We start from the raw sequence: 13,381 nt of genomic DNA, 5'->3' as shown, positions 1-13,381 counted from the left end.
GGGAGAGGGGGCAACTCAATATTCGGAAGGTGTTCCTAATGTTTTGAACACTATATATCATGGTGAATAAGAGTCAAATGATATCTGGTCGTCTCTTGTTTTTCAGGTATATTGGTATATCTTATCTCTCCCACCGAAACCCTGACAGCCTTACTGAGGGGAATTGACTTGTGACTTGGGCTAAGGTCAAAAGTAGTGCACTATTATAGGGAATAGTGGGCCATTTGGGACAGACACTGAGTCGCATGAAATGAAGAGTGGGAGAAAAGTTATTCTAGAAGCTTTTATATCAGTTCCCTCCTTTAAAAGTTTCCCTGATTTCAGTTCATAGTACCTTTCTCTCAATCACAATCTCTCCCTCTCTCTCCCTGGCTTGCGCTGGCTCGCTCTCTCTCGCGCTGGCTCGCTCTCTCTCGCGCTGGCTCTCTCTCTCTCGCGCTCACTCTCTCTCTCTCGCGCTCACTCTCTCTATCGCGCGCGCTCACTCTCTCTCTCTCGCGCTCGCTCTCTCGCTCTCTCTCGCTCTCTCGCTCTCTCGTGCTCGCTCTCTCGTGCTCGCTCTCTCGTGCTCGCTCTCTCGCGCTCGCTCCCCCTCTCTCTCTCTCTCTCTCTCTCTCTCTCACCCCCCTCTCTCTTTCTCACCCCCCTCTCTCTTTCTCGCCCCCCTCTCTCGCTCCTCCTCTCTCTCTCGCTCCCCCTTCTACCTCTCTCTCTCTCTTCCCTGCTGTGCCATCATGAAGCTAGGCTCTCAACACTTTAAGGTTGTTTTTTTCCTCCATCTAATTTTACCCTTGGGTAAACTCGAGTAGATTTCATATGAACACCCATCATTTTAAACACTTGTTTCAGGCGTCATTTCTCCCTGGGTTTATGGGTGCCTTCGCTCTGCCGCGGTGATGGACTATTAATAAAAAGACAGGCAAATGTGGAGAGGAGAGTGAAGCATTCTGGGACTGTGACAATGGTGAACATATATGCGATGGCACTACTTCCCCATGAGATTCCTTATTAGAGATCCCTCAATCAAAACATATATATTTTTTTTGATTCTACTAACGCTTCATCTGTTAGACCATTGTCAGTGAATGTGACTAACTCCACAGTACCCCTCTCTTTCTTTCTCTACCCCTGCTAAAGGAATGGAAGGGAGGGTCCAGACATACACCAACCCTCCTCCTGGATAGCTAACATTTAGCTGGATTTTGCTCCAACCTAACCCTAATCTCAAACATCTAATTCTACTAAATAGCTCCTAATAATACTATTATTAATAATACTACTACTACTACTACATGGGACTTATACAGTGCTTTTCATGGACCAAAAGTTGCTTTACAATTAGATATTTTTTTTAAACAAACAGGAATCAAAACAAAACATCAGACTAAAATAAAACATGAATAAAGAGAGGGGTGGGGTCAAAGAAGGGAAAGAGTAGTGTTACAGCAGGAAGCAGAAGCCTGCATACCCAGTAACTCTCCAGAAGGGAAAGAGTAGTGTTACCGCCGGAAGCAGAAGCCTGCATACCCAGTAACTCTCCAGAAGGGAAAGAGTAGTGTTACAGCAGGAAGCAGAAGCCTGCATACCCAGTAACTCTCCAGAAGGGAAAGAGTAGTGTTACAGCAGGAAGCAGAAGCCTGCATACCCAGTAACTCTCCAGAAGGGGGGTTGGCAATCCCTGCCTTCTTGAAAGACAGCTGAGAGCTATATACCTACTGTAAGCACCACACAAAACTCATGAAATGGTGGTCCTAAAGTACATCTACTGCATGAGTAGGGCAAACCAATGACTATGCTCTAATAATCCTTAATGTACATTTAGGGTTGATTTAAGGTTATAATAAATCTTACTGTACATGTACCGCATGAGTGACGGTAACTGGTGAGTCATGTGTTTCATAGGCTGTTCTGTGGGTCGTGTGTTTCATGGGTTGTTCTATGGGTTGTGTGTTTCATGGGTTGTTCTATGGGTTGTGTGTTTCGTAGGTTGTTCTATGGGTTGTGTGTTTCATGGGTTGTTCTATGGGTTGTGTGTTTCGTAGGTTGTTCTATGGGTTGTGTGTTTCGTATGTTGTTCTATGGGCCGTGTGTTTCGTAGGTTGTTATATGGGTCGTGTGTTTCATAGACACCATTGGTGCTGTACTACAGGCTAATAAGCTTTCAAGTGCATTAAGGGTTACATTTTACATTCTAGTCATTTAGCAGACGCTCTTAACAAGATCGAATTGAAGGAGCAATTAGGATTAAGTGCCTTGCAAAAGGGCACATGGATCAATTTTTCACCTAGTCGGCGCAGGTATTTGAACTAGTGACTTCGGTTACTGGCCCAATACTCTTAATTAACCACTAGGCTATGTGCTACCCAGTGGGTGGTATTAGGTTATATAGAGTGGCTGCTGGTCATGACACGAACTGATGATTTATGGGTTGTTCCATGGGTTGTTTCATGGGTTCTGTCTATAGTTTTATAAACTTCATTAAGGACTAAAGTCTAGTAATCCTTAACTAATTAAGGTCAATACGTACTGTACAGTACTTCCTCCCTTCAGACCAGTCTGCTAAGTAGTGATATTACTGTACAGTACTCCCTCCCTTCAGACCAATCTGCTAAGTAGTGATATTACTGTACTTTACTTCCTCCCTTCAGACCAATCTGCTAAGTAGTGATAAGTACTGTACAGTACTCCCTCCCTTCAGACCAATCTGCTAAGTAGTGATATTACTGTACTTTACTTCCTCCCTTCAGAGCAATCTGCTAAGCAGTGATAAGTACTGTACAGTACTCCCTCCCTTCAGACCAGTCTGCTAAGTAGCGATACTTACTGCACAGTACTCCCTCCCTCCAGAACAGTTCACTGATTCAAGATGAATCCATTCTTTGTTCATGTAAATAACTACAATTAGGCTACTGCTTTTATCTAGAAATAGTGTTGGTTTAAGTCATTTTCTTCACCCTCTGCTCAATCTATACCATCTATAGCTTACCAATCACTGTACCTATACACAGTCAATCTGTTAACAGCACACCCAACTACCTCATCCCCATATTGTTACTTATCCTCGTGCTCTTTTGCACCCCAGTATCTCTACTTGCACATCATCATCTGCACATCTATCACTCCAGTGTTAAATGCTAAATTGTAATTATTTAGCCTCTATGGCCTATGTATTGCCTTACTTCCCTACTCTTCTACATTTGCACACACTGTACATAGATTTTTGTATTGTGTTATTATCTGTACGTTTGTTTATCCCATGTGTAACTCTGTGTTGTTTTTTGTCGCACTGCTTTGCTTATCTTGGCCAGGTCGCAGTTGTAAATGAGAACTTGTTCTCCACTTACCTACTTGGTTAAATAAAGGTGAAATAAAAACCTTCATCAAACATGTACAAATCTGACAACAACAAAAAAATAAGGAAAATCTAAACCATTGTTATATCATAGTGAGGTAGCTACAGGGTACAGTTCATTTGATGTTCATGTCAACAACGTTCCCATGATTTTCTTCTTCTATATCTTCTCCATATCTTACTAATTGGGCTCCATTAACATGCATTATGTGCTATTTGTACTGTACTGCACAAACAATGCTTGGGGTAAAAAAAAAGACAGGAGAAGAGCTTTCATGAGATTAGTATAGAGAGTAGATGACAACTGATTCAAGACACACAGCGGGAAAAAGTAAAAATAATCTGTTTTTATTATCTCTATAAATGGAAGGAAACCATCAAGAGGGTGGGAGACTGAGCATGCTGGGTGGTATTCTGACATGAGATCCGTACTCTTAATTAGAATTTTCTCAAAGTCTGCCATTGACATTAATGAATGATTTCAAGCAAAGGTTCTAGTTGTGCAAGCTTGATCTTCACTCTGAATCAGGTGAGGACAGCAGGGTTGTCACATAACCCAGTCGTATGACCCACTCCTAGAGTGTTTTACAGAGCCCTCCTGCCTCATGTGTTGTCCCCTTCTGCTGTCACCGCCACCATCTCCGTGGGCGACAGTTGACAAGATGATGGGTGAGGTCAGACAGAGGTGGCTTGACAAATTTCACTCTCTTGCTCTTTCTCTCATTCTTTTTCTCTTTCTTTCCGCCTCCTCTTCCTCCTCTCTCTGTCTTGCTCTCTCCCTTCTCCCTCTCTGTATCTCCCTTTCTCCTTAACCACCTCTTCTTCCCTCCGCCAGCCACCACGTTATGTTCACTGTCAAATCTTTGACCCTGAACCAAAGTAACCCACTAGAAATGCTCCCCTCTCCTTTCATAATGTTAGCTAGAGGAGGAAGAGGAGGAGAGTGTTGTCAGCGTGTCAGCCGGTGGCTTGTGCCCACGAGGCCAGCTCTTTCTTCACACCTGCCTTCAAGGATAAGTGGGCTTGTCACGGGCAAATCTAATCTGTCGCTAGGCTCAGTCACACTCAATCCCCTAGCTGTGCTAACTCCCGTCTACTCCTGTCCTTGACTGTCTGGTAGCATAGTTAGCTGCTCACCTACACTACTGCACTCTCAACTCCTGTCCTTGACTGTCTGGTAGCATAGTTAGCTGCTCACCTACACTACTGCACGCTCTACTTCTTTCCTTGCATCTGTGACTGACCATAATGGCACCCTATTTCCTATATAGTGCCTATATTTATTTATTAATGTATTTATATAGTCCCTATGGGCCCTGGTCAAATGCAGTGCACTATAAACGTAGGTAACATGGTGCCACTTGGGACAGAGTCTGTCTGTTAGCATTGTTAGCCCCCAGCTCTAGTGCTCTCCTTAGCACAGGAGGTTGGTGGTACCTTAATTGGGGAGAACGGGCTCGTGTTAATGAGTGGAGCGGAATAAGTGGAATGGTAACAAATACATCAAACTCATGGTTTCCTTGCCTCCCGAGTGGCACAGCGGTCAAAGGCACTAAATCGCAGTGCTTGAGGCATCACTACAGACCCGGGTTCGATCCCAGCCTTTGTCAAAACCGGCAGTGACTGGGAGACACATGAGGCAGCGCACAATTGGACCAGCGTCGTTAGGGGAGAGTTTGGCCGGCCGGGAGTTCCTTGTCCCATTGCGCTCTAGCGACTCCTTGTGGCGGGCCGTCCGCCTTTAAGCTGATTGCAGTCGCCAGCTGGATGGTGTTTCCTCCAACACATTGGTGTGGCTGGCTTCAGGGTTAAGCGAGCAGTGTGGCTTGGCAGGGTCATGTTTTGGAGGATGCATGGCTATCGACCGTCGCCTCTCCCGAGTCCATAGGGAAGTTGCAGCGATGGGACAAGACTGTAAGTACCAATTGGATATCATGAAAAAGGGGTAAAAGTACAAAAAATAAGTATAATAATAGTAACACATGGCTTCCAGGTGTGTAATGCCATTTAATTTGCTTCGTTCTGGCCATTATTATGAGCCGTTCTCCCCTCAACAGCCTCCTGTGCCCCTGAGTGCAGCATCCCCTGAGTGCAGCATCCCCTGAGTGCAGCATCCCCTGAGTGTAGGCTCCGCTGAGTGTAGGCTCCGCTGAGTGTAGGCTCCGCTGAGTGTAGGCTCCGCTGAGTGTAGGCTCCGCTGAGTGTAGGCTCCGCTGAGTGTAGCCTCCGCTGAGTGAAGCCTCCCAGGTAGAGAAAGAAAAGGGATGTGTACACTAACAAACACTTGAGCGAACAGCGGCGATTTCATCGGGAAATGAACAGAAAATGATGGCCGATGTTGTGGTCAGAGGTTATAGGACACCCACCGCTGCTTTGAATCGTTCGTTGTCCTCACAGTGTTTTGTCTCTTAGATCTGACTCAGTCAGTCTTCTTGACGAGCTGTAATCTGCCATCACACAGTGCACTTGAACGTAAAGACAGAACATCAACCATTATGTTAGGAAGAGGAATAGCGGAGGAAGAGATGAGTTTGTGAAAAGTACTTTATCTTTACATGTTTGTCATTTAGCAGACACTCTTTTCCTGAGTGACTTACAGTTAGTGCATTCAACTTAAGATAGCTAGGTGAGACCACCACATCAGTCATAGTAAGTACATTTTTCCTCAAAGTTGCTATCAGCAGTCAGAGTTAGTAAGGGATTTAAAAAAACTACTGTGAGTGTTAGTTCACAAAAGGAATGTATTTTTGTGGGGGGATGAGGAGGTGGTTGGGGGGCTGTGGGATTATTTAAGATACTCTTTGAAGAGGTAGGGTTTTAGATGTTTTTGGAAAATCGGCAGGGAGTCTGCTGTCCTAGCTTCAGGGGGAAGCTGGTTCCACCATTGGGATAACCAGGACAGAGAAGAGCTTGGACTGGGCATCTCGAGATAGAGAGAGAGCATCACTGCCTGGTACGGCAATTGCTCGGCCTCCAACCACAAGGCACTTCAGAGGGTAGTGCGTACGGCCCAGTACATCACTGGGGCTAAGCTGCCTGCCATCCAGGATCTCTACACCAGGCGGTGTCAGAGGAAGGCCCTAAAAATTGTCCAAGACCCCATCCACCCCAGTCATAGACTGTTCTCTCTAATACCGCATGGCAAGCGGTACCGGAGTGCCAAGTCTAGGACAAAAAGGCTTCTCAACAGTTTTTAGCCCAAAGCCATAAGACTCCTGAACAGGTAATCAAATGGTTACCCGGACTATTTGCATTGTGTGCCCCCCCCCCCCCCCCCACAAACCCCTCTTTTACGCTGCTGCTACTCTCTGTTTATCATATATGCATAGTCACTAACTATACATTCATGTACATACTACCTCAATTGGCCCGACCAACCAGTGCCCCCGCACATTGGCTAACCGGGCTATCTGCATTGTGTCCCACCACCCGCCAACCCCTTTTTCACGCTACTGATATTTTCTGTTCATCATATATGCATAGTCACTTTAACCATATCAACATGTAAATACTACCTCAATCAGCCCGACAAACCGATGCCTGTATGTATCCTCTCCACTGTATATAGTCTAGCTACTGTTATTTTTCACTGTCTTTTTACGGTTTTATTTCTTTACCTACCTATTGTTCACCTAATACCTTTTTTGCACTGTTGGTTAGAGCCTGTAAGTAAGCATTTCACTATAAGGTCTACATCTGTTGTATTCGGTGCACGTGACAAATAAACTTTGATTTGAAATGAGAGAGAGAGAGCGAGAGAGAGTGGAGCAAAGCAGAACAGTGGAGGCCTATCAGAGGGAGATGAATTAAGATGCATTAGAATTTGGATGGCACTCGGAACACAAAGTGGGTTGTCTAATATCTAATCAGCTTCCCACTCAGCCGGTGCAAATGCCTCCCATAAGTGCAGTGTAGGTCAGTTATTAACCCACTGTTGTCAAACATTTAGAGTTCATTACAGAGGCCGCATTGGCCATTGCCTATTCATTTTAATTCATTGAAAATGAGTATACTGAAATTGATGGGGATCATTCTGTTGCTAATTTGTACAGTACCTTCAGAAAGTATTAATACTTGTGGTGTGCGGGTCAGATGTTTGTTCACCCGCACCCACCCGCAATAGCTAATAATCTATCTGGAACCGCCCAACTATATGTGAGAAAGTCAAAATCTGAGGGTTGCACACGACCCTAACCGCAAATATAAAAATTGCGCTGTAGGCTACAGTCAGAGATGGAAAGATTTTTTGACAGGGGGTGCAGGATTTTTTTGGTGTGCCTAATACAGATATTTTTCTGCTTAGAATGTCCGACATTTTCATAGGCTATGTATTAGTCAACTTGCAGCTTCTCTTCTGTCATTATATTTGGCCTTAGAAGACTAAATAAAGCCCTGCTTAACAGAATAATGTCATACATTTATAGAATGAAAGAAATGCTTCAATCTAGTTGACATCGGTAAAATTCTCTGTCATCACTGCTTCTTTCGAGGAGCAAAGACGTTTGGAGACCTGGGATAAAATACAATAAAAACATATTAATATCAAAGATTGTCCATGCAAAATGTCCAAAGGACATCAGTTTGACCAGTTGTAAGGAAATAGAAAGCTGTGAAAATCCACCAACATGTTTCTGATAAGATTTCAGTTTGGCTTGGATTAATCTTTTATGTGGTTGAAATATGATCAGCTATCGGCTAAGGTGTATGTAAACTTCCGACTTCAACTGTACATGTAGGAGCAGTCAGCATGGTACATCAGGACACACAACTGCAGCGAGTTCCGACTTCTAGAGTCTTCCTCAGGCAGCTTTGTGGACGGAAGCTGATGCTTCTCTAGAAGTAAAGGTGAGGACAGGTAAATGTCACATGACAGGTAAATAACTATACACAAAACAAATCTACAATATTATCACGTCAGTGTATAGACGCAACATGAAAAATATCACGTAGGAATGTATACAAAGAAGGTGCGTAAAGGATTACTCTATCAGAGCTGCATGTGTAAAATACAATACATGCACTGGTGCGTAAACAAACGCACAAGGCACATTGTGATGATTATCAATAACTCAGCAGAGCATGGAAGCATTATGTATACTAGAGAAAAAAGTTCAGATCTAGTTGTTTGTTTAATGCGTGGGGGGCGACAGCGTCTAGATGGATCCATTTACCCTCTTTTTGAAGTAAGAAAAGGTCAAAATCACCTCCTCTCTCATTCCTCCGCATTTTCTCTATAGCCCAGATCTTTAGTTCATTGACTAGGTGTTGGTGCTGAATAAAGTGGGCTGCTAGAGGGTAGTTCTCCTCCTTGCTCTAATAGAGCTTTTGTGTTCTATGACCCATGTCTCAGTGCGCATGTGGTCTTCCCGATTTGTAATTTGGAGCACGGGCACTGGATAATGTAGAGTGAGTCCATTCAACTTATTATGTGACTTGTTAATAAGCACATTTTTACTCCTGAACTTATTTAAGCTTGCCTTAACAAAGGGGTTGAATACTTATTGACTAAAGACGTTTCAGCTTTTCATTTTTAATTCATTTGTAAAACTTTAGAAAAAATTAATTACACTTTGACATTATGGGGTATTGTGTGTAGACCAGTGTCCAAAAATCTGTCTAGAACACAACACAATGTGGAAAAAGTCAAGAGGTGTGAATACTTTCTGAAGTCACCCTAATTTGCATCATAATGGAAAGGCTGTTTTGCTCTAAATTGTCTTTTCATTTGTTGGTCACTATGAGTCATCATGGACTGTCAACATGTCCTCATATCACTACTTTTCCGTATTTGCCTTTTCATTTAATGTATGTGTGAGATCTGTGAGTTTTGAGCTGTGAGTATGAGTTATTGTGGGTGAGATCATCCATGTAATGGTTGAGGTATTGTTGGTAATTTGGTGCTGGTTATGAGTTAGTCATAAAAACAGAATGAAGTGACTCTGTTGTTAAGTTACACTCAGGTCAGGGGATCTGGAATCTGCTAGCACACCTTCATAGCGGCTAAAGATATTGATCATACTCAATATTGATGCTCATGCTCCTGATATAAATCCATTCCCATTCTGTTGTCATTGTGTGAATTTCAATGAATTTGAAAATAAACTTCCATTGTGTTACTACATTGAGTATTTTTTGGTAGCATATTATATGCTTTGGAATGTGTTCTGTGTGAAATGGCGTAGGCTATCTTGTGTTGAATATGAGCTATTTATAATAACCACATCCTCCTTCTCTCTTTCTCTCCCTCTCCACAGCTAACCCAACAGGCCCGGCGGTGAAGGGCTACCCAGGTCCATCGGAGGGGGTGTTCCGTGAGTCCAGCAGTACCACAGGGATGGTGGTTGGCATCATAGCGGCAGCCGCCCTCTGTATCCTCATCCTGCTCTACGCCATGTACAAATACCGCAACCGGGATGAGGGATCTTACCATGTGGACGAGAGCCGTAACTACATCAGTAACACATCGCAGTCCAACGGGACATTGGTGAAGGACAAACCGCCGAACGCAGCCAAGACCTCCTTCAAGAGCAAGAAGAATAAGGACAAGGAGTATTACGTGTGATCCTTACTGTCTCTGGTCACTGGCCCGACAAACTTTTTATGACTCCAGAAGACCAATCAGGAGATCAGAAGACCACTAAAAAGTGTATAATAATGAACAAACGAAATTCAACAAAAACTACAAAATAACATTTTGTCTTTCATTTTACCCAAGACATGGTGGGATGGTGTTATACCTGAATGTCAAATGGACAAAAAAATAAAACAGAACATCATTCCTTTAGATTCTTAAAACCCAAAAAACTAGGCTTTAGGGAGCACCAGGGAGATAGAGGTATTCTATTGGACTATACTGATTATAAGGAAGAGGGTTTGGAACTGCAGAATAATCAACAGGAGTACCTATACATCTTAAACCAACAAACAATCCAACCAATTGCTCAGTTTTATTCAGTTTATTACCAGGATATTGGTTGTCCAAACGGGAGAAGAGAGATGCAAACGGGTGAGGAGAGGTATACAATTGAGGAAGATATATTACAACTATAAACTCCAATGTTTAATTTACATATCCTGTGTTTGTGTTAACTGGGACCTTTTCTATGAGAAAATACTTAAAACGTACAAATGGGGTAAATAAAGAAAACCTAACGCCAAACATGTGCAACAACAGATGACGAGTGAAATAGAAAAGAGATGGCATAATGGGAAGGCAAGGTAACAGTGAAGAAGGAAGTGAAAGGATAAAGATGCTACCTACTGTATGTTTGACTAATCAGCCAAAGTATCTGCACTTTTTATGGTGGCAATGATGGCCAAAACACAGACTAAAGGAACATTTGGCTGCCTGATCTATCAACAGTGCAAAGACAAAATGGCCTCCGATTAATCTTGATCAAGAGAGACTTATGTCAAGTTATGATTAAGATTCATTTTTGCCAGTTAAGAAATCATGATGCCTTAGATTCCACACTGTTGTTGAAAACTAAGGCAAAGTGTTTTACAGAATTCTGGAAGAAGTCAGAATGTTCTGAATGCGATCATTCTGATACTGGAACACTCCATGCACGCAAAACGTATCTTATTACAGTACATGTTTATATACAGTACAACCACATCTATATGTGCTTTCTGGACAGTGACAAAGTGGTGTTTTATAGCCTGTTGTATAGATGACCACGCAAGCTATATATGCTCCTCCTCCAACCATTTTTGGAATAAAAAACAAATAAAAAAATGACAAAAATACCAAATTAAATGTTATTAAGTGTTGCTAGATATAGAAGATTTTACGATGACGTCGATCAGCAATTACTTTTCTTTTCAGTTGGATTTTTTATTTCCCCAGTTAAACATCTGTTTAGTTTTTCTACAAATGCCAACCTGATCTAATAGATATATTGACCCCGTCCAGTAGCAGCCTGACTGTCCTCAAACTGTACAAGGTAATGATAGTGGACAGTAGAGACCTGGCATGATGATAAGCAGGATGAGGTCATGTCTCCAGGGTATCACGGACTTTCTCCCCATGCCTGCTCCTTCCCAATTCCTGGGGCAGTAACAGTAACGGACGGCCTTCCTCCCTATACCTGCCCCCCAAACTAAACCAAGCTATGTGCGAATGAAGACGTATACTACTGATGATGTTGCTGTATGTGTTCCTATAAGTGGTCCTATAACATGATTGTTTAGTGTATGCTTGGGCTGATGCAAACAACCTGAAGAAGAAATAGGAAGAGATCATTTGAACCGTTTGTGTTTTTGTCATTCTACTGTCAGCTCTGTTCTGCTGTCCTGGTGACCTGATGGACTTGGAATGAGTACTATTATGACCTATAAATAATGAGGATTATTATAAATTCTTTGATTGTTCATTTCTTTTTTTATTTCTACATGTGCTATTTTTTTCTACAGTATTTTATTTTCAAATTGTGACAATGTCTTTATTATTGACCTCAGTAACATTTATTATGAAAAAAAATAGTTTTGAAAAATTAAATGAATAAATGAAATAAAATGTTACCTAATTGAACTTCAGTCTACTATATGAGGTTCTATGGTAAAATCATTGTGAGGTGAGAAACGTGCTTTGTTAATTACTAAATGGTTCATTGGTCTACCGTTCTGTTTTTTCTTTCTTATCGGTATCGCTTAAGTCAATTATCTTCATTTCCTACACTCTGTACATGCTACCCTAATTATAACTGCTTAAATTATACCTTACTTTATTAATACATGCATTCAATAACAAACAGAACAATATAAGACCTTCATTCCTACAGTTTAAACATGTTAACCAATAATATCAAACCAGTTGAACAGCATACACCCAGCTGGTTATGACAGCAACATATTAACCAATAATATTAAACTAGTTGAACAGCATACACCCAGCTGGTTATGACAGAAACATGTTAACGAAGAATATCAAACCAGTTGAACAGCATACACCCAGCTGGTTATGACAGCAACATATTAACCAATAATATTAAACCAGTTGAACAGCATACACCCAGCTGGTTATGACAGAAACATGTTAACCAAGAATATCAAACCAGTTGAACAGCATACACCCAGCTGGTTATGACAGCAACATATTAACCAATAATATTAAACCAGTTGAACAGCATACACCTAGCTGGTTATGACAGCAACATATTAACCAATAATATTAAACCAGTTGAACAGCATACACCCAGCTGGTTATGACAGCAACATGTTAACCAATAATATTAAACCAGTTGAACAGTATACACCCAGCTGGTTATGACAGAAACATGTTAACCAAGAATATCAAACCAGTTGAACAGCATACACCCAGCTGGTTATGACAGAAACATGTTAACCAATAATATTAAACCAGTTGAACAGCATACACCCAGCTGGTTATGACAGAAACATGTTAACCAATAATATTAAACCAGTTGAACAGCATACACCCAGCTGGTTATGACAGCAACATGTTAACCAATAATATTAAACCAGTTGAACAGCATACACCCAGCTGGTTATGACAGCAACTTTTTGTTCACTCAGTTGTAGTTATTAATTATGGCCAATAAAAACTATAAAAGGTATTGCATGCTTGCATCCCCAATGGCATCATATTCCCTATATAGTGCACTACTTTTGATCTATAGGAATAGGGCTCACACTATAATGGGAATACGTTGCCATTTGGGAAGACGCCCAGACATATCTCTCCTGCATAGAGAACACAAAGGGAATGTATTTCAAGGCTAAGGAGATGATGCCTCTATGCTGGCCTTGCCTCGTTCTGCCCCCTGGGGGTTATAGAGATGGAGCTTGTTATGGAGACAGGAGAATGTCAAATGTAACTCTTAGCAGAAGCACAGTGAGAGCAAAACATGTCTTATAGAATTTTCAGTAACACTTTCTGACTAATAAAGTATGACCTTATGGTATGGACAAGCACCCCTAGTTATTGGACTGTACATATTGAATTCATATTCTGGAATACATGTTTGTTCCTGTTATGTTATTTGAAAACAACCACACAGAATCATG

General features: G+C 41.9%; 1 protein-coding gene across 10 annotated transcripts in view; it reads left to right on the top strand.

Moving 5' to 3' along the window:
• LOC106611148 (neurexin-1a) overlaps nucleotides 1-13,208 on the top strand; it is a 557,947-nt gene extending 544,739 nt beyond the window's left edge. For all 10 annotated transcript variants that reach the window (XM_045724959.2, XM_082978410.1, XM_045724935.2 and 7 more), the window contains one exon: nucleotides 9,607-13,208. In XM_045724959.2, the coding sequence (XP_045580915.2) occupies nucleotides 9,607-9,914 (308 nt within the window). In that variant the 3' untranslated portion in view covers nucleotides 9,915-13,208. The remainder of the gene's footprint in view (nucleotides 1-9,606) is intronic.
• The last annotated feature ends 173 nt before the right edge of the window (nucleotides 13,209-13,381 follow it).

Source organism: Salmo salar, chromosome 01 (assembly GCF_965601325.2).
Source record: "Salmo salar chromosome 01, fSalSal1, whole genome shotgun sequence".
Lineage (NCBI taxonomy): Eukaryota > Metazoa > Chordata > Actinopteri > Salmoniformes > Salmonidae > Salmo > Salmo salar.
This window is presented reverse-complemented; position numbering and strand designations above follow the sequence as displayed.